This window comes from Phycodurus eques, chromosome 2 (assembly GCF_024500275.1).
Source record: "Phycodurus eques isolate BA_2022a chromosome 2, UOR_Pequ_1.1, whole genome shotgun sequence".
Taxonomy (NCBI): Eukaryota; Metazoa; Chordata; class Actinopteri; order Syngnathiformes; family Syngnathidae; genus Phycodurus; species Phycodurus eques.
Window position 1 is genome coordinate 38,192,594 of NC_084526.1, and position 22,714 is coordinate 38,215,307.

Here is a 22,714-nt window from a genome sequence, read left to right on the forward strand (position 1 = left end):
ATGAAATAAAAGGTGGAATTCTGAACTTTGGTCTCATATTCATCTTTTGATCTGAAACCCAAATGTCTTCAGTAGATAAAAACAAAGGAATCGACCTTGCCGTTCCAATACTTTTGGAGGGGACTGTATATAATGCTTTATCTACTATATCTTTATCTTTCTTTATCTACACCAGTGGTTCTCAATCTTAGACTAAGTACCACCTAAAAATATACTTACTGGCTCTCCAAGTACCACCATCATGACAAATATTAAAATAAAATAGCCTAATAGACCTCTAAAAAGTATATTTGCTATTATTGTAAGCCACTGTAACATTATGCACAATTTAAATATTAATACCACACTTAAGTACAGTAAGAAATGTTTTTTTATTTAAAACAATTATTCAATTAAGATTAACATTAAATATTAATGTTCCAAATTAACATTTTAAAAACTTTTAAAATATAATATAAATGTATTATACTAAAAAGAAATACAACTGAACTGTACTTGGGAAGTGATTCTTTCACGTACAGGTACTAGTACCACACTTTGAGAATCACTGATCTATATAATCACGGTTGCCAAAACTTTCTACAGAGGCTCACACTGATCTATTTACATAGTCATACACCACTGAGCGGCTGCCATCATGCAAGGCACCGCCAGGCCCACTGTGGGCAATTTAGGGTTTAGGAGACACTTCGACAACGGACAGTCTGAGGAGGGACTCGACCCGCTCCACCAACTGAGCCACAGCTGTCCACAAACCAACTTGGACCAAATTTGATTCATCCCAATGTGCAATTATATATTTAATACATGCCTTTTTATACGAGTTTCGTGTGGTATACTTGAACAAATTTTATTGACACATCATCGCAGCCAACACGGAAGTACGTCCAGTAAGAGTTAAATATTAACATGCTAAAACAATCCAAAACAATTGAGTGTGAGCGATATTTGACAGCGACTAGCTACTACTTACCATAGAGAAACAATTAGCCTCACGCTTCAAAAAGAAATACTTTATTTTTGTTTTTAAATGAATAAGTAGCCTTTCTGGGGTTTTCAGGAAAAGATTCATCCATACACCTTGTCCGTGATGAGTGGAAGTCTAGAGACACAGCAAATAATTTGGACAAAAATCCACTTATAAATAGCAAAAACTAGGCAAAGCCATCGCAGTTAACCGCACGCCTGTGGAGGAAATGGAGACGCTGGGTAACAACATGGTGCATATAAACCAATAACAGAGCAATGCAGAGTTTACAAAGTGACCAGACTTTCTACGACTTAAGGGGTCCTCAATGTGCCCTCCAGTGGAAAAAAAATAGCAACAACAGTTAATTTATTGATAAATAGCAGAACCTGACGAGCTGGTTCTGGCAGGTGGGCCGTAGGTTTGACACGCCTGTTCTAAAGGATGACCTTGTGTCCAGAGTTTTATAAATAATATATTTTTTTTTTTAATGAGTACCAGCCACATAGAAATTGTAAAACAATGTTAAATTTTCAAATCTGTATTAGGTAAAAACTTTTACACAAATAGTTACTGTTCAATAAAAATATATATTTCTTTAATTGAATGAAATCCAACAATGATTCCCTGCCTAACTACATATCGGATAGTTAGGCATGGCATGGCTAGTTAGGCATGGAAATATACTAATATTTAAAGGCTCAGCACTTCAGTCAGGCAGATTTTGCTTACTGCAAACACTGCTGAACAGCGGCGTCTGTCTCATCTGGTGGAGTAGAAAAGAGATTTTGTCTATTTGTTCTTGCTTAGGGTTCGTTGCTTTTCTGCATGTTCAACTATCTTTTCCTCCACATATAGGCCCTTTCGGCGACGGACAGCATTCATGTATTTGAGTGCCTGGTTAGTTGAGTCTGCCTTTTCTCCAAAGTGCAGGTATTCTTCCTCAGTGGTAGGAACCCAGAATGGATCACTGCTGATCACCTAAGGAAGGAACAGAGAGTTTGTGATCCTAGAAAGACAACATTAGATGTTAATGGTATGCTATTATTACAATTGTTTTGTGAAATTTTATGACAGCTCAGTTGGTACACATATGAGCTAAATTAATGAATTTCAATGGCAGACAATTGAATTATTGTAATATATTTTATATATATAATTATAATTCATTCATTCATTCATCTTCCGTGCCACTTATCCTCATGAAGGTCGCGGGCGTGCTGGAGCCTATCCCAGCTATCTTCAGGCGAGAGGCGGGGTACACCCTGAACTGGTCGCCAGCCAATCGCAGGGCACACATAAACAAACAACCATTCACACCTATGGGCAATTTGGAGTCTTCAATTAACCTACCATGCATGTTTTGGGGATGTGGGAGGAAACCGGAGTACCCGGAGAAAACCCCATGCAGGCACGGGGAGAACATGCAAACTCCACACAGGCGAGGCCGGATTTGAACCTGGGTACTCAAAACTATGAGGCAGATGTGCTAACCAGTTGTATACCATCCCGCCATATAAATCATAAGTTAGCATCATTTAATCAGTACTTTCATAGTTTTTCCACAGAGTACTTTCTTACTCAAGTATTTTTCTGGTGGAATACTTTTAATACTTTTAATTTTACTTGAGTCATTATTTTATAGTAACAGTACTCTTACTTGAGTACAATATTTGGGTATGTTTGAAAGCAGTCAGATCACTGATGATCAGATGCGCGATACGGGTACTTTGACAGGAAGTGACATGCTAATATGCAAATGATCATTTTTGTTTTGATACGCTTATCTTTATCTCACTGTTAATGGCTGGGTCTTCTGTTTCCCGGTCTATACAAAATAAATAAATAAATATGTGCTGGGGGCACAGCCCGGTACCAAATGGCCCGCGGACTGGTGGTTGTCGACTAGTCGACCTTGCCACTCCACAATGATTCGTCACCATGCTCGGACTCGCGGTTGGTTGAATCCTGAGTCTGATTAGCTCTCTGAGAAGTCATTAGCCTAGGAGTTATATGACCAAATTATGCAGACATCCAGATAATTCCAAAGGGTTCACATACTTTTCTTGCACCTGTATATGGGCATCAGATTAATTACCTCCCAGTGACTGAAGACCATCTGTGGACTGGCTAGCCCACTGGTCCTCTTGCGAAATTCATCTGCAAAACCAAAACTCTCAGCTACAGGCAGAACAGCCTTGATGATGAATATTTCTGTTCCTTCTTTCATTTCTTCCTGGAGGATGCGGCCCTCTCGCTTCCCAAGCACACCATATACTCGGCCTGGATATCGAGAAGACACAGTGTAAGACCACAACCAAAGCATGGTGTAAATGTAGATGAAGAAATCTTCAGGACAAGAGAGTTACCAGTCTCTTACCCAGAACCTCTGCAGTGGCCATGATTTCACAGGTATACATCGCGGCCATAAGTCTCTGGGGCTGAGCCTGGAAAGCGTGGCGGCATGCCTCCTTTACGGCAGCAATTAGCTGGCCTGAGACAGGCCCGTAGCAGTCTGTAGAAGTAGTCTCCAGCAAGCGCTTGACTTGGCTCGGCTCGGTGGGGTTGACCTCCAAAGCATCAGAGCTTTCCAGTGCTTTGCTAGCTCCTGAAGCCTCTTGAAATGTGGGATTTTCCTCCAAGTTATTTTGATATGGTGAGTTTAAAGACTGTATATCCCATCTCTCAATGGCGAAGCAGACCCCCATGAGAGGCTCTTCACACATCGGCCCTGACAGGGTTGCTAACTGGAAGCCACTGACAATGCTGTTATCAAAATCTCGTGTAATGGGTGCCTGAGCTCCATCTTTATCTTCACGACAAAGACACTGCCACAGAGATGGCCGCTGATAACCATCCAGCTTGTTTAGCAGAATGTTTGGGCCATACCTTAAAGCATTGACAAACGAAAAACAGAGTTTCAAACCAACAAATGATTGCACATTTGTGTATTTTAGAGGTCACATTTGAAAAAAACCTTTTCATTCATTCTTTACAAATGGACTGTGCTTCAAATTATTCAGCATATGCTGTTTTTATTCATTTTTGTAATCAGTCAATTCAATTTTCAGTGAATAAAATGTCTTCAGCAGCAACAATTAAAATAGCTTCTATATCAATAATTTATTGAACAAACCACCACAACGGAAACAGTATCCCCGATACACAAACACAGAATTACTCATAATAGTTACAAAAACAAAAACTAAGTGGTTAAAAAAAAGTCCTACTAGATCATTAACAAAAAAAATAAATAAATCCAATTTCGACCAAAAGAAAAATGATGAAGTTAACGTGTTCCTCTTCGATGTAACATTAACAACACTCTCATCCATTGAAACTGTTATTTCATGGGTACAGTGGGGGGAAAAAAGTATTTAGTGAGCCACCAATTGTGCAAGTTCTACTTAAAAAGATGAGAGAGGCCTGTCATTTTCATCATAGGTATACCTCACCTATGAGACACAAAATGAGAAAAAAAAAATATCCAGAAATATCACATCTGATTTTTAAATAATTTATTTGCAAATTATGGTGGAAAATAAGTATTTGGTCAAGAACAAAAGTTCATCTCAATACTTTGTTATATCCCCTTTGTTGGCAATGACAGAGGTCAAACGTTTTCTGCAAGTCTTCACAAGGTTTTCCCACACTGTTGCTGGTATTTTGGCCCATTCCTCCATGCATATCTCTTCTAGAGCTGTGATGTTTTGGGGCTGACGCTGGGCAACACAGACTCTCAACTCCCTCCAAAGAATCAGCGCTTGCTGTCATTGAAGTTGAAACGTGGCAGGGTCTTTCAGCATGACAATTATCCCAAACACAGCGCTCGGGCAATGAAGGATTGGCTTCGTAAGAAGCATTTCAAGGTCCTGGAGTGGCCTAACCAGTCTCCAGATCTCAACCCAATAGAAAATCTTTGGAGGGAGTTGAAAGCCTGTATTGCCCAGCGACAGCCCCAAAACATCAGAGCTCTAGAAGAGATCTGCATGGAGGAATGGGCCAAAATACCAGCAACAGTGTGTGAAAACCTTGTGAAGACTTGTGAAATGTTTTACCTCTGTCATTGCCAACAAAGGGTATATAACAAAGTATTGAGATGAACTTTTGTTCTTGACCAAATACTTATTTTCCAACATAATATGCTAATAAATTATTTAAAAATCAGACTGTGATTTTCTGGCTCCCCCCCCCCCCCCTCATTTTTATCTCTCATAGGTGAGGTATAAAAAAAATTACAGGCCTATCTCATCTTTTTAAGTGGGAGAACTTGCACAATTGGTGGTTGACTAAATACCTTTTTTGCCCCACTGTAGTTATGTGGCGTAATGCCTGCATTTCATTTGTGGATGGCGGCATGGCTCAGATGGGTTCGATTCTGAGCCCTTGTGACCATGTCGAAGTGTTCTAGAGCAAAATACTAAACCTCCAGTTGCTCCTGGTTCTGCACTATCAGTTGGTGAATAAATATCTTTGAGTACCTTGAAGGTAGAAAAGCTCTACTGTACGTGAAAGGGTATTCACAAATTGTCTTCGAGAGCTGCTGTTTGGAGATGAAGCCTTTTGCCCTCCACAAATTTACAAACATTTGAGGCAGAAAACCAACTGCTACACAATGTTTGCTTTTTTCTATTACTGACTAAAAAATTTGGTTGTTATTATTTCAATTATTGAGTTTGTATTACCACCCAAAAAATGCAAAAAGTAAATTATTGTTCCATATAACAAATAGTAGGGTGACAGGGCTTTGGTGGTGAGTGATTAGGCTTGGATATGTCAAAGATTAGCAATAAAATTGATTCAACTGAATGATAATTTTTTATGTACTGTCTAGTCAGCTTCTTCATGAAGTCATTTAAGCGAATAAAGCAAATGTTTCTGTAGGCCCCAATGCATGTGTTGTTGTTTTTTTGGCAGTTAAACATTTAAATGGTGGTAGGTGTGTGTCGCCTCCCATATATAATTTTTTTTATTTGATGTTAATGCTCTGATTTAAAATAATAATAATAATCAGAAGTTACTCACAAATTACTCTTTACTTGAGTATTTTTTTCATTGAGTACTTTCTTACTCTTAAGTAAATATTTGGAGGACTACTTTTTACTTTTACTTGAGTCATATTATTCAAAGGTAACAGTACTCTTACTTGAGTACAATATTTGGCTACTCTGCCCACCTCTGACTATGGCATCGGGAGGAAAAAACAAAACAAAAAAAATAAAAAAAAAGTCATTTCCAAACCTGCGAGGTCCAAAGGCCCAGATATGTTCCACAGCATTCATCCACTTCCTTCCCTGGAGCATGTGCTCCATTTGGGCCTTGAGGTCAGCAATGGCTTCCAAGGTCCTTGCACTAACGTCTTGATTCCTACCCTCCCTCAAGGACATATTGACTTGTTCTAGAGTTCGAATTAGTGCTGAGCTGTTCTCCAAAAGACAAGTCACCTCTGAAATAAAAGATACGTTAGCACTGTACACAGGAGTGATGATTACAAAAATAAGTATTCTGAACACATCTGTAGACCCCCCCCCCCCAAAAAAAAAAAAACAATAAATCAGTTAAAACACATTTGCTGCATTAACAGTTCATGACTTATAGGATGTTAGGGAAGGTTTATAAGTTAAGGAGGATGACTTTGCAGTGGATTCTCTGGGGAATGGGGAGCAAATGGAGTTAATACTACTTATTTATAGCTATTAAAACTGTCCCATAACTATCAATACATTCAACATATTTGAATAATTAACAAATTACAGACATTTATATATACTCGAGCTTTATTCTCATTTGGCCATTTCTTGTCAGTGGAGCATTTCACTGCATCACTGTTATCACTCCATCTATCTGTCTGTCTGTCTATTGTATGTTAAACAAAACAGAGTGCCTACTCTGTTGAAGATTAGTGAGGGCTACGGAAACCAAGTTAATCAATGGTGTGTATTTAGGTCTTACCCTGTGGCAAGGGGATGGCACGGACGCTGACCGTGGCCAGTTTATTGGGGGTGGTGAGTGTGACCAAACCGCTGCTGTCGACATGAAGGGTCTCTGAAGAACGACTATGAGACCCTTCCTCTTTTACCTAACAAACGTACATATCAGAATCAGAATCATCTTTATTTGCCAAGTATGTCCAAAAAATACACAAGGAATGTCTCCGGTAGTTGGAGCCGCTCTAGTACGACAACAGACAGTCAATTGACAGAGAACACTTTGAGAGATAAAGAGATTGACAAAAAAACAGTCACTGAGCAATAAAGGGTTAATAGTTATCTGGTACTGCCGGTATATATATATATTTTTTTGACAATTGTACAAAGATGCAGAGTCCTCTAGCACTTACAGCAGTTTGAATGACTAATATAGCAACAGTCCGGTGCAATGACCATTGTGCAAAGGGCGCCGAGACTTCAAGGAGTGTATGCGGTTTAAAGTGACGAGTAGCGCGATAATCTGGGACAATGTTGATTGTGCAAATGTTGCAGATACTCCACAGTCAGTGTGCAAATGGAGCAGATGCTACTCTGGCATGAGTGGCCAGTATTGGTCAACAACAGATATTCAAATAGTACAGCATGTCGAGACTACTACAGTGAGTGCACGAGTAATATATAATTGGCCCAACAGAAATGTGACGACGAACTCAAGTCAAAAAACAATTGCCAGCATGTTGCAATAGAATTGTAGGTTAGGTGTTTAAGAAGTTGAGCGCAAGAGGGAAGAAGCTGTTGGAATGTCTGCTAGTTCTAGTTTGCATTTGCAACGGTAGCGCCTACCTGAGGGAAGGAAGAGCTGGTGACCGGGATGTGGAGGGTCCGAGAGGATTTTGCATATAAAAATGCATGATGATTTTCACTTGTTTAACGCTGTTAGAAATGCCTATTATTCTGACATAATCACATTTGGAATGTAGCAGTATACGGTGTTAAATTTCTGCAACGTTAAAAGTCTTGTAAAGGCATTTTCATTTTTTGTTTCTTAGAACATTACATATGTTTGAAGACAAGCGCTGAAAACATGAAAAAATTTAGCAAAATTGAGTACTGGATTGTTGAGATACACCAGCTGCAATAAGTATTTAACACGTCACCATTTTTCTAACTAAATATACTTCCAAAGGTGCTACTGACCTGAACCTTTCATCAGATGTTTGGAACAACCCAAGTAATCCATGCATTCAAAGAAAGTAGAACAAATAAGATCAGAAATTAAGTTGTGTGTAAAAATGTGAAATGACACAGATAAAAGGATTGAACATATGAAGAAAGGGAGGTGCAAAAAGGCATGGATAGCCAAGACAATACCTAAAATCTATCAATAATCAAACAGCAATCCACTTGTCAGTACAAATTAATATCAGCTGGTTCCGTCCTTATTGATGCCCGACAAAAAGGTCTCATTGCCAAGGTCTGAGTCAAGACATCTCATGATGGGTAAGAGCAGAGAGCTGTCTCAAGACCATCGCAAACTAATTGTTGTGAAACATAACGATGGCATTGGTTACAGGCGCATATCTAAGCTTCTGAACGTTCCAGTGAGCACGGTTGAGGCCATAATACGTAAGTGGAAAACTAATCATACCACCATAAATATACATCTATCAGGTGCTCCTCGCAAGATTTCTGACAGAGGAGTGCAAAGAATAATCAGAAGAGTTGTCCAAGAGCCAATGACCACCAGTGGAGAGCTTCAAAAAGACCCAGAATTAGCAGGTACTGTTGTCACAAGGAAAACAGTGAGTAATGCACTCCGCCGCCATGGCCTGAATGCACGCTCACCACGCAAGACCCCATTTGCTGAAAATTACAAAACTCGTTTAAAGTTCGCTGAACAACATTTGTACAACCCCGTTAAATACTGCGAGAATATAGACTGGTCGGATGAGAGCAAAATTTAACTATTTGGATGCCATAATGCACACCACGTTTGGCTGAGAATTGGCACTCATCCTAAAAACACCACACCAACAGTGACGTTTGGAGGTGGGAACGTGATGGTGAGGGGCTGCTTTTTAGCAAATGGTACTGGTAAACTTCACATTATTGAAGGAAGGATGAATGGGCAAATATACAGAGACATTCTTGACAAAAACCTGCTGCCATCTACGAGGATGATGAAAATGAAATGTGGGTGGACATTTCAGCAGGACAATGATCCAAAACATACTGCCAAGGAAACTCAATTGGGTTCAAAGAAAAAAATAAAGCTGCTAGAATGGCCCAGCCAATCACCGGACTTGAATCCAATCGAAAATCTATGGAAAGAACTGAAACTCAAGGTCCATAAAAAAGCCCAAGGAACCTTCAAGATTTGAAGACTGCTTGTGTGGAGGAATGGGCCAAAATCATACTAGAGCAATGGATGAGACTAGTTTCACCATACAGGAGGCATCTTGAAGCTGTCATTCCAAACAAAGGCTTTTGTATAAAGTATTAAATAAATACCAGTTGGCGTGCTCAATACTTTTTCCCTGTGTCATTTCACATTATTACACAACTTAATTTCTGAGTTTATTTGTTCTACTTTCTTTGTATGTATGGATTACTTGGGCTTTTCCCAACATCTGGTGAAATTTTCATGTCAATAGCACCTTTGGAAATTTATTTAATGAGAAAAATGGTGACATGTTAAATACTTATTTCAGCCGCTGTATAGGGTTAAACAATTTTTCACCATCTCAGTTATCTGGATTTATTGGACGGGGCTAAAAACAACCCCAATTACGCACTTGGGTTTGGGTGTACATTATGGCCCTTAATTGCCCCTCGTTCACTATATCAGTACTCAGCGCCCTCAATTTAGCTGTAGCGATTTGGCGCAATTACCAGTTCCTTATTGATAAAAAAATTTCTACCATTACATGTGTGTAGTTAGCCATCAATCTATTCATGCAACACATCATGCAAAAAAACATCTTCCCTGAAGTGTTAAGTGTTGTTGTTTTTTTGTTTTGTTTAATTTGGTTTTATTTGGGCTACAACTTCCTTGCCGTGTGCCCCCATGCGCGGCGCAGAGAAAGGCATCGGTAAACCCGACGCCTCCACCGCCCCATGCTTGCCCACCAGCGTGAGTAGATGGTAGCTGCCAGCAGAGCTGCAGATCTGCTCACCAGCGTATAGGCTGTCAGCCTCAGAGTGCTTGCCGGCCGCCTGCAATGGCGCGGGGCGAGGAACATGAGAAAATTTTTTTTTTTGCATTTTGCTGCTGTGGCCGGCCCATGGCGAGCACTCCATTCCACTGACGACCCGCTGTATTTCAACAGTGCTGAATGAGGTAAAAATTGTCTCTGAGCCCCCGGCGTAATGACCTGCAGCCGTGCCGGGGCTCAGAAACTATTTTTATTTCAGAAGCTGCCTGACCACCACAGATAACCTCTCTACGGCCCGTGAGAGCATGTGCATCGCTCGCAACGAGCTGGGAGAAAAGGCACGTATTTCACCGACAGTGAAAGGTTTATTGTGGGCACACCCACAGCAACTCAAAGCTGACACAATGTGTTGTTTCTTCGCCATTTTGAAGCCAGATTTCATATACTTGATTTATTTATTTTTTAGTCATTCAAATTTGGCAGACTCTTCTCTATGGTGTGTTAAATTTAATTAACTTTTTATTTTTTTTTAATTTGTCAGTTTACAGGGTCTTTAAAAAACATTACCAACTGCAGGATTGGCCTGTATAGAGTAAAGCATAATAAAGTTTATTATAATCATCATAACAATCATTTGGAGAACTGAGCTTCGTCTCCCTGTGGATTTGAATCAGATCATATCCTCCCTCCCTCAACATTTATTTTATTTAAAACTAATTTTACAAACCCCAATTCAAATGAAGTTGAGACTTTGTATATAATGTAAATAAAACAGAATACAACGATGATGTTCAAACTAATGAACGTTACTGTCGGACAGTTGAGGAATGCTAAAAAACACACCCTTTGGAATATTGCACAGGTGAACAGGTTAATTGGAAACAGGTGTCATGATTGGGTATCAAAAGAACAACCCCGAAAGGCTCAGTTGTTCACAAGCAAGGATGGGGCGAGGTTCACCACTTTGTGAACAACTGCGTAAGTGATTAGTCCAACAGTTTATGAATGTTTCTCAATGTACAATTGCAAGGAATTTAGGGAATTTATCATCTGCAGTGCTTAATATCAACATCAGATTCAGAGACTCCGGAGAAATCTTTTAACTTAAGCGGTAAGCCCGAAACAACAATGAATTCACGTGATCTTCGATCCTTCAGGTGGCACTGCATTAAAAATTGGCATCATTTTGTAACGAACACTTCAGAAAACCGTTGTCCGTTAACACAGTTTGTTGTTAAAACTCTCCCATCCAAAGTGAAAGCCATATATCAACAACACCCAGAAATGCCACCAGCTTCTCTGGGCCGGAGTTCATCTGAGATGGACTGACGGAAAGTGGAAAAGTGCCGTGATTTGACAAGTCCAAATTTCAGCTTGTTATTGGAAATCATAGTCGTGTCCTCCAAGCTAAAGAGGAAAAGGACCTTCCAAATTGTTTTCAGCGCAAAGTACAAAAGCCAGCATCTGTGATGGTATGGTGGTGTGGTAGTCTCCATTGCATGGGTAACACACGTCTCATGTGAAGACGCGATTAATACTGAAAGGTACAAAGTTTTTGGACCAACATATGCTGCCATCTAAGCTACGTCAGGAACGTCCCTGCTTATTTCAGCAAGACAATGCCTAGCCACCTTCTGCACGTTACAACAGCATGACTGCGTAGTAAAAGAGTACTAGACTGGCGTGCCAGCAGTCCAGACCTGTCCTTCCTTTGAAAATGTGTGGCGCATTATGAAGTGCAAAATACGACAATGGAGACCCTAGACTGTTGAACAACAGCAATCATCAAGCAAAAATGGGAAAGAATTCCACCTACAACGCTTCAACACTGTCCTCAGTTACGAAATGCTTATTGAATGTTGTTAAAAAGAAAGGTGATGTAGCACAGTGGTAAACATACCTGTCACAGGTTTTTGGAACGTGTTGCAGGCATCAAATTCAAAATGAGTAAATATTTGCAATAACCAAAAAATAAATACAAATAAAAATAGTCCATCCATTTGAACGCTTAATATCTTGTCTTTGTAGTGTCTTCACTGACTCTAGGTTGAAAAGGATTTGCAAATCATTGTATTCTGTTTTTAAATCTACATCTTACACAATGTCCCAATTTCATTGGAATTGGGGTTTCTAGAAAGGGTTGTGATTGCAAAAGCGACAAGGGTGGAAAACAACCACAGACTGAACTGAGTTTATCAGTTCTCAAAAGAAAAGACCCTTCAGATTCAAATAGTTTAAAAAATAGATTCTTATGGCCAGGTACCAAATAAGCCATGCCTCAGATGGTGTACAATAACAGAGAGATTCACTCACCTGGTGAATGATGGCCACTTTATGTTGCTTCCCAAGATCTTCATTGACCATGTCCACTTTTGGAGGGCGCACCACTGTCTCTCTGAATGGAATGATGGGCTTAGATGCGCTGATCTCAATTTTAGCAAACCTTTGAAAACGAAGTCAAAATCTCGTTATATGTTAATTACTGCCAATAATTACAGATGATTACTTGCGGCCATATGTCTTTTACAGACGTGTGTCAGAATTGAGTTTCAACACCCAACTCCGGCAGAGCTTTGACCATGTCGTGGGGGAGGCGAGTCCAAATGGAACATTTTCTGTGCCTCCATTGTTGATGCGGCTGACCAAAAGTATGGCCGCAAGGCGGTTTGTACCTGTCCTGGCAGTAATGCCGAACCCGTTGGTGGACACTGGTGGTGAGGGATGTTGTCAAGCTAAAGTATGCCTGTGAATATTCTCATTCACCACCATCATTTCATTCTCAAAGTATTGAATCGATCGCAACTGGACTGTGCTGGTTGTTTTACAAGTCGTTTTTCCTCTAATCTGAGCAGGTTTCAACAGTTCCTGCAAATATTGTAGGACAGCAGTTGGCTGATTTTTGCCTGTTGTTCATATTCCATATTGAAATACTACAATTAAAATATTCCAATATGGAATAAGAGAGAGTTTCCACCAAACGCCTCGTTGACAGATAGTGGCCTCCCTGCAAGGCATCTTAACGACAGTCGTTTTGCATTCCCAAAGAATGACACAATTTGGGAAACAGTATAGTGCTATCCTACATAGTCTTGCATGAACTGATGAAGTCTCCTCGGATGATCGGCGCAACGCCTTCTGAGACTACCAGAACAGTCCAGTTTCGATGATTCAAGATGATCAGGCCTTTTTGACCATTAGAACACCAGAGGTAGCTGATGGCCGACTGGAACGCGGCTTCAGAGGTTGCTAAGGCCAAAACTCAGAGGGGGTGGGAGTTTGGTGAGGTTATGGAGAAAGCCTTCTGGATGGGTTTGGGGAAATTCTGGTCAACCTTCCAGCAACACATGAGGGGAAACAGTACACCATTAACACTTTGCATAGTGGGAAGGGGGCTACCCTTGGTACCTGGATTCACAGTTCCACCTGGTCACTCCTTCTGACCTTTCCTGTACTTTGCAATCAGCAAAGTCTGCATCTGCTGTGGACTTTCATGGCATGAAACCATACTCTTGCTCACAAATCTCAATTTCCTGTCTGAACCTAGCCTCCACTACTTTTTGCCAAGTTGTCGCTGTTTTTGAACTGTAAGTCGTTCTACTCGTCGCGCGCGTTTGTGTCTTTAATATTCGCCGGTGTTTACATCCCCCCCCACAGGCCAACACGAACGCCGCACTGCAAACACTGCCTGACCAAGCGAACGAAAAAAAAAAGCACCCAGATTCACCCCTGATTATTCCTGGGGACTTCAAAAAAGCAAAACTCAACCACCAACTCCCTTAACCCAAGTAGCACATTGACATTCCCACCAGGGAAAACAACATTCTAGACGAATGCTGTACAGCGTTGAAGGACTCGTACCGTGCTATTCCTTGTGCAGCTTTGGGCTTGTCTGATCACTGTTTAATTCACTAAATATCAACATACAGGCGCAAACTTAAATATGAGAACCCTGTGGTGTAAACAGTGAAGAAGTGGACTGATGAAGCAAAGATGGAACCTCAAGACTGTTAATACTGCACAGACTGATAGACGGTCTTTGAAACTCCAACTGGCAGATGAATATACAAACACTAGTATATCTGATATCAGCTTCTGTGAAGACGAGTGTGCACCAACAAAGACATTTTGCATTTTCAATAACAAGCCGTGGTTCACTGCCAGGCTAAAGAGGACGCCTATCCGAGTGGGGACAGAGCCCTATACAAACAGGCCAGAAACCAGCTCACAAAAGAAATCAACATTGTAAATAGGGCTACATGATATTGGAAATGCAATGATTTCTTTTGCAACCCTGTGATCGATATGGCGATGTGAAAACAATTTCAGGATAACATATTTGTGCCATGTGAAATCCAGCACACATTTTTCTTTTCCCCCCAATGTATTGTTTTGACAGTCTACTGTAAAATAGCTTCAGTAGAACTAAACTACTCTCAACAGAGCACAGAAATATACTGAGATATTTGTGTGTACGTTTTAACATAATATGCATTAGCATTTCTGTATTTGAGTGCATTAGTTTAAAGTAAAGCCCTTTCTTGGCCCGATTTGCTAGCGCGGCTAATCATCAAGATCAGGAACGACAAAGTCTAATTTGAATCCCATGAAAAATAAAACGTGTTTTGCCTGATCCTTCATGTTTTCTTGAATTGTACACGTTACAAATTCTACCTGGGTAATCAAACATATGAGCATAACTGTGGAATGTTCTCTCAAAAAGTAAAGCTGCATTTCAGAATAAGAGCAAGTAAATTAAAAGAAAGTTATACGTTTAAATAAAGTGCTTAACTTCAGAAAAATAAAAAAAGTTTTAATTTCCTCTTTTCTGTTTGGGGTCTTGACAACAGTGAAGTTTCAAACAATTTTACATATTTTAATTTAACAAATCTTAATTCAACCGTTTTAGAGGTTATGTTTGTTTTCGCTTTTTGCTTCGTAATGTGCTCCCAGTGGACACTTCCCACTGAGAAGTGTAAACAAAATGACTGGTCGTTCCATTTTCAGCGCCATTTATTTTTGACGTTCATCCTTTAATCGGCCATTTTCTGATGTTTCTCTGTCTTTTTAACTCAACTTCCACACCGAGTCGCTTTCTCTCTCCTCTGCTGCGTTTCACTACTACTAGTTGACGAACATAAATGCCCACGACACTGAATGATTTCATGATCTGAAGGCAATTGAGACCTCATTCACCAAGAATTCAGGGCATCTTTTAATTTTTTTTAGTGGACATTGAAATGACTCATGGTAGGCCTAGGAGAAAGTGCTGTGGTCAGATGAAACCAAAGTTGAGCCATTTGGGGTATCACCTCCAAGGCCCTGCCACCAAGGAGCTTTTTAACCATCCCGACAACTTCAACGTTCTGAGTCGAGGTCAGCAGTGCCCCGTCTCCACTACACACAATGTTTATGGTGCACTGCTTTCCTTTCCAGAGATGCCAGATGGTGGATGAGAATTTCCTCCGCCGTCCGGAAGTCGTTCTCCACAGCTTCACCAAAGTCCTCCTATGCCAGAGTTTTTGCCTCAGCGACAACCCAAGCTGCATTAAGCCTGGCTTGCCGGTACCCATCAGCTGGTTTACATTTTAATGTTTTTGTCCGCAGCAGGACTCGATCTGTGAGCCTCTTGGTCCTGCAAACCCAAGTTCTTATAGATGAGCTATTTTAAAATTATATTCAGAAACATACATCATGGAAAGACAACAGCTACAATCTCAATTATTATTAATTTTAGACATGCCAGATGCCAGTGAACAGTACTTTCTGATGACACAGAGACAGTCTCACGCTGACCGGTTTTTGAGGTCATCCAGGCAGCGTTGGAGATGAACCTCTCCAGCAGTGACCAAAACATGTTCCCCTGTCTCTTGGATTAGAACCTCAGCACAGGGGTCTGCTTGGTTCAACAGACGCATCCCACGCACCAGTTTTGGCATCTCACCTGATGCATAAATGGAAAGAAAGTGTTATCCGTGAATAAAAACTACAGTATATATTTTAAAATACAGGTAATTTGTGGAATTTCAAAGACCTACTTGGATGTTTTGATTCTACGGCAACTCGTACAATGGGTGAGGCTTCAAAGTTGAGTGGGGTGAAGGGTGGGCAAGCAGGAGTCGTTGAAATAGTGGCTGACTTCAAAATAAACTCTTCCAGACCTTTAATGCCTAAAAAAGTATGGGAGCAATTAATAAACACAAAAACATTTTAAAAAACAAAATTCTGCACCACTGACCAATCTGCTATCACAATCATAATATTGTAAAAAAAAAAGGGTTAAAAAGTATGTTTTTTTTTTTTATAGACTGGTAAAAGACCAATGTAAAACTAAAAAAAATAAAAATAAAAACCGCAGTAAATACACACACACACACACACACACGTAGTGGCTGAAATAAGTATTTAATATATCATTATTACACACAACTTAATTCCTGAGGTTATTTATTCTACTTTCTTTGTATGTATGGATTACTTGGGTGGTTCCCAACATCTGGTGAAATTTTAATGTCAATAGCACCTTTGGAAATATATTTAATGAGAAAAATGGTGTCGTGTTTAGTACTTATTTCAGCCACTGTATATAAATCTATTATTAACGTAACATTTGATAAGTGAAACTGGACATGTGAGAGTGATGATTATAACATCTTGCTTCAATTACACCCCCCCCCCCCCTCCAAAAGTATAAGAACGGCAAGGTCAATTCCTTAGTTTTTATCTACTGAATGCATTTGGGATTCAGATCAACAGATTAATATGGGACAAAAGTTCGGAATTCCAGTTTTTATTTCATGGTATTTACATCGAGATGTGTTAAAAAAATTAGGACAGAGCACCTTTTGTTTGAAGCCACCCACTTTTCAAGTGAGCAAAAGTATTGGAACTTGTGACTGATGGGTGTTTCTAGATGCTCAGGTGTTTGTTGCCTTTTAGATTGATTACTTATAAACATTAGATAGTGCTTGTTTTTGGCTTTGGGTTTCACCTGTGAAAACTGCATTTGCTGTTAAGAAAACAAAGACCTATGGGAGAAAAACAAAAAAAATTTAAACTGTGAGAAGAGGTATAATCGATCAGACCTATTGCACAAACATTGGGCATAGCCAATTCAACAATTTGGAATGTCCTGAAAAAGAAAGAAAAGAGTGGTGTACTGTGCAACAGGCATCGAACAGGTTGGCCAAGGGTATCAACAGCAGTTGATGACAGAAACATTGTGAGAGCTGTGACGAAACACCCAAAGACAACAGTCAGTGACATCGCTGCAAACCTCCAAAGGGCAGGGATGAAGGTATCACAATCCACTGTTCGAAGAAGAATGCGAGCATGCTGTGACAACGCGAAAGACCGTGATTTCCGGTGAAGAAAACATGGCGGCACCTCTTGCGTAGACCCAGAAAAAGCAGCTACTACAAGACAAAGTATTTTTCCTTTTTCAGTGGCGGTTTCTCGCTTAGTTTTATTCTCTTCTCTTTCACCATCTTTCTAAACAGTGATAGAGAGCTATTTGAGATTTTCACCGACAGCTACGTCAACGCTAACCCGTCTGTCATGGAGAATACCAGTTCCCGCACTGACCAGTCGCTGAAGAGAAAGAAGATTACCTCCACAGAAGATGTACTCTGTTCGCCAGAATTACAAGCCAGTGTCCTCCTCTCAAGCGACAAGAAATTGTCAATTACACTCGACTTGCTTCACCAAGAAATCACCGAGCTCAAAAACAGCTTGAAATTTACACAGCAACAGGTGAAGGAGCTATGATTAGATAATGCTGTGCTCCGATCAAACATGATTACAACGACAGTGGAATTAAAAACTCTCCGATTGGAGAGTTTTCCGATTGATATAAAATCATGAAAGAAACCACGCTGGACATTCAATCAAGAAGCATGCGCGCCAATCTCTGCGAGGCGCAGATTAAAAAGTTCATGTCCGCGCTCACGATACAGCAAGATACAGTCGACATGTGTTCATCGATTAGGAAGCCCCTGTCCAGGAAACCGACCATGTCCCATCCTTGCAAAGTTTGAACACTTCCAACAAATTTCTTTTTGTGAAAACAAAAGGTTGTGAGCTCAAAGGGACATCTTTTGGAATAAATGACCAGTTCCACATGGAAAACAATGAGAGGCATAAAATCTTGTACGCGCTGTTGAAGAACAACCGTGAGAAAGGCAAACAAGCGTGGTCGGTTGTCGACAAGCTGTTCGTCGACGGTCAACTTTTCTGTGATGCCAACGTCACCCCCTGGCTCTTCAAGATAAGTAGTTCTCCTGATGTGTTGTCATTATTGTCAAAACCACCCACAAGCAAAAATAATTGATTGATTATCTCTAAAGCCCTTGCAGCGAGACTTGAAAAGGTACTCCCGTCAATAATCCACTATGACCAGACAGGTTTCATTTAAGGTAGAAGTCCCACAAATAATGTCAGACATCTATTAAATTTAATAAGTATGTTACAGCATACAAATCAATCATAATGTCACACAAACCTTTCGATAAAGTTAACAAGCAGTCTCCAATCTCATTAAAACACTTTCACAATTATCAGATTCGTCTATAAACTGGACAAAATCAACAATACTCCCAGCAAATTTGTGGAATCCTGCAGATCAAATCGCAGATTACCCCATTCCTATAGGAAACATTAAGTATATAGGTATTAATATTTTTACAAAACTCACAGAGTTTACCAATCTTAATTACACACCACTTCTGGAAAAAAAAATCTCAGCGAATTTAATACGCTAGAATAATTTACCTATATCACTACTTGGAAGAATAGCGACTATTTAAACAAAACTCTTACGTCAAATAAACTATTTATTCTCAATGATTCAATTTAAACCCATATTAAAATGGTTCCAAACCTTAGATTCTGCCATAATAATTTTTTATTCAAAAAATAAGAAAAACTTTAGTTAGTTGATCTGAGCAAAGGGTCTGCATACTGAAGGCTGTGTGATATTTCAGTACCCACTATATGTACAGGCCATACCACAAGATGCAGACCACTCGTAAGCAAAAATAATTGATTTTTTTTTTTTTGATTGATTGATTGATCAGATTGGATTTTGTAACCCACCCGGCCAAACCCCCGACCACAATCACACCTCTGACTTCTGCGTTAACCATTCATGAACAGGATGTGAGACGCATCTTCAAACAACAATAGACTAACAAAGCGGCAGGCCCAGACCATGTGTCCCCATCCTGTCTCAAAGTCTGCACGGACCAGCTCGCTCCAGTCCAATTATACATTACTTGTGCACTCGCTGTAGTTGTCTCGCCACGCTACACTATTTGCATATCTGTTGTTGACCAATAATGGCCAGAGTAGCATCTGCTCCATTTGCACACTGATTGAGGAGTATCTGCAACATTTGCACAACCAACATTGTCCCAGATTATCACACTACTCGTCACTTTAAACCGCATACACTCCTTGAAGTCTCGGCGCCCTTTGCACAATGGTCATTGCACCGGACTATTGCAATATTAGTCATTCGAACTGCTCTAAGTGCTAGAGGACTCTGCATCTTTTTGCACAATTGTCAAAAAAAAAAAGAAAAATGTACCAGCATTATCAGATAACTAGCAACCCTTTACTGCTCAGTGACTGTTTTTTTTTTTTTTTGTCAATGTCTTTATGTCTCAAAAGTGTTCTCTGTCAATTGACTGTCTGTTGTCTTACTAGAGCGGCTCCAACTACCGGAGACAAATTCCTTGTGTGTTTTTTGGACATACCTGGCAAATAAAGATGATTCTGATTCGTTACATATTACCTTTAGAATTGTCCTATTATCCTTATGTTGTTGTTTTTTTTATTTAGTATGGCTTGTTTAAAACTGTGGCCTTTGGATGACCGCTTGTGCTACGTGCTTTCAGCTGCTGCCTTGCATAAACTTTATTTATAGGAAGCAGCAAAGGGAGAAGAGCTAGAGAATGTTCCAAGCTGACAATGTGAGGAAAAACATCATCATCATTCTGTCGGCCCCACCAGTGAAAACCAGAGTGGCAGCGGTCTAGATGACCAGCTGGGGGGGCAAGTGAGGCTAACCAGCTGCTAGAGGAACACCCCCCTTCTCGTGCTTGTGTTGTAATCTATATATGTGAGGGGCCGAGGGGAAAGGTGCCTTTTTTCCTCTCAGATCTGCATATCGGAGGAGAGTTCGGTGGCAGGGAGAGTGAAAAAAACGGCCCGGATTTCTGACCTTTGGACCCTGCTGAGCACCTGATACATAAAACAGATCAAATTGCAACCTGTGTGAGTTATTTGAGTAATTACCTTAGAGAAAAACGAACACACATTTGGGTGAGTGTGAGCAGGTAGTTTATTGATTTGTAATTCTGGGCCACCGGCCCTGGGTGAATAGGAACAAGCACACGCTCCGACAAATTGGTGACCCCGACGTGATCTCGGAAAAGTAGTTTCTTGGGACCTCCGTGGCTACTCCTCTTTTTCTGCAAATATCCAGGTCGGCCTTCTAAAAAAGGTAAGGGAGAAGCCTGTTCATTCAAATTCTCCTGATTTGCTGCTAATTTAAATTGTGATATTGTGGAATGAGGAGTGGGCTGAATTTTGTTGAAAATAATCCGGGGCTCAGTAAAGGTGTATTTAACATTCAGTATTGATAAAAGCGCGTGTGGGATTGTGTCGGATTTGGAATCCGTGAGTTTAAACATATCGGCGAACACGTGGATGTTTTATTATAGGCCAACAATATCCTCAGAGAAAGGAAGCAGTTGGACAGCCAGCTGCGACCGAAGTCGAACCCGATAGAGGTACTTTGGTGTGGTGACAAAACAGAAAATAATATAAAAACTTTAATTTTTTGTGTGTTTTGATTTGTTATAACGGAGTTTATGTAGAAAGGAGAAAATATTAAGATTGACCTCGAGGGTATTGTAGAGGGTAAAATTACAGGAGAACAAATTATGTTGATGTGGCCATATTTTAAGGAAACTATCCCGGGGAGGAGGAAGAAAACAAAAGATGAAGGGGATGTTGGAAGAATGCCAGGATGGTGGCTTTTTTGCCTCAGAATAACAAGAAAACGTATTACAGGTTTTGGTTCAAATTCATGATGCTTGAACAAGAATTACGGTGACGGGAAAAAAACAAATGTGTTTAAGGATAGAGGATTACGCAGTCGAGCTGATAAAATGTTGAAATAGACTATATTTTATCAATTGGCATCCACCTCTAAATTACAGAATGTTAAAAAAAGAGAAGAGAAGGGTTTAAAATGGTCTCACACTGAGGGGTGTGAACCTTCAGCTCCGCCGCCTTGTGCTTCTTCTTCAGCACAAGATTCTGCTGTACAAGCACCAGTTGCGGAGATAATGCGAGGATCTGTACTGTTTGAAATCAGTGTTGCTCAAACTGTGGGTGGCGGGCCCTCTCGGATGCAGAGGGCCCTGAGCGGAAGAGTTTTGGTAAGACCAGAAATAGGAGCAAAAACAGGAAATTCCAGGTGCCCCGAATGGTTTGTTCTCCACATCCAAACGTATGTATACTCCTTTTAGTGTGTCTGACCGCACGTTTAAGTGAAAAACTTCTTTCCCCTTCATGCAACGATTTACTGACGCTATACAGGGAATCTCGTTGGTGATGGGTGACTTGAGGGCCATTGTGGGAACAAAACTGACACATCAGGAGCTTCGGTCCCTGGAAGACATCGCTGACACTACTGGATATCACGACGATCATCCTCTGGACGGGCGTATTCTAGGTGGGATCGGTGCCGCCATCCATTAAACGTTCCCGGCCTCACTTGGGTCTTTCAGATGGGTGAGGGGAAGACAGGCCTTGCTTACTCGTCATGCACGCGCCAAGACTGGTCCAAGGCTTCAGGTGCTGATCCGTCAGTTAGTACAGTGATGACTTAGCTTTACAGGGAGGCAGTGCTCAGAGCATCCAAGCCAGTGGCTGATTCCATGAAAAACAATCCGGCTATGACTACAGCGACACCTGTTGATTGGAAAACACACTTTTTGCATCACTTAGCACGACATATTGAAAAAGGCTAATACAGATAAAGATGCTGTACTGTGTAAGCGGTAGAAAATACATGGATGGATATTAATGATTCTATCACACAACAGAGTTTGAAGGTTTTTACCAGTGATACTGATTTGAGGCATTTGGAGAGAATAAAATTCATGACATTAGCATTGGAAGTGACAGAAAATATGAGCTTTCACAGCAGGTCGGATACCATCACTAGAGGCCTGACCATCAGTGGGCCAAAAAAATTACCAGATTTGTCAAAGGTCCGATCGGCGTGTATGCAGGCAGGCAGACACAAGCGAGGTCCTCGGATGTGTGTGGTGGATGACAGATTTATTTCAACAGTGGCCATCCAAACCTTTGAATTATTTTACAAATCAATCCACTCATTCAATTGGATGCATTAGTATGATCATTATCATTATAATATTTTAAAAATCCACATACTGGCCGGCACACTGCTATAAGGTGATGGAAACGAACAATTGTATGAGTGTGTGTGTGTGTGTGTGTGTGTGTATATATATATATATATATATATATATATAAAAAATGCATTCCCATTTAAGTCGCCGGCGATTTTTCACCAGCTCATTCTGCATTTAATTTGGGTTTAACACTAAAGTTGAATTCTCCAGTCACGC

The 22,714-nt window shown here is 40.4% G+C and overlaps 1 protein-coding gene across 3 annotated transcripts in view; it reads right to left on the reverse strand.

Annotated features, from left to right (window-relative positions):
* Positions 1-998: 998 nt before the first annotated feature.
* Positions 999-22,714, reverse strand: part of efl1 (elongation factor like GTPase 1) — a 59,593-nt gene continuing 37,877 nt past the window's right edge. For all 3 annotated transcript variants that reach the window (XM_061670580.1, XM_061670581.1, XM_061670582.1), the window contains 8 exons: positions 16,088-16,219; positions 15,846-15,993; positions 12,366-12,495; positions 6,920-7,046; positions 6,209-6,413; positions 3,348-3,856; positions 3,066-3,250; positions 999-1,948 (listed from right to left, as the gene is read on the reverse strand). In XM_061670580.1, the coding sequence (XP_061526564.1) occupies positions 1,760-1,948; positions 3,066-3,250; positions 3,348-3,856; positions 6,209-6,413; positions 6,920-7,046; positions 12,366-12,495; positions 15,846-15,993; positions 16,088-16,219 (1,625 nt within the window). In that variant the 3' untranslated portion in view covers positions 999-1,759. The remainder of the gene's footprint in view (positions 1,949-3,065; positions 3,251-3,347; positions 3,857-6,208; positions 6,414-6,919; positions 7,047-12,365; positions 12,496-15,845; positions 15,994-16,087; positions 16,220-22,714) is intronic.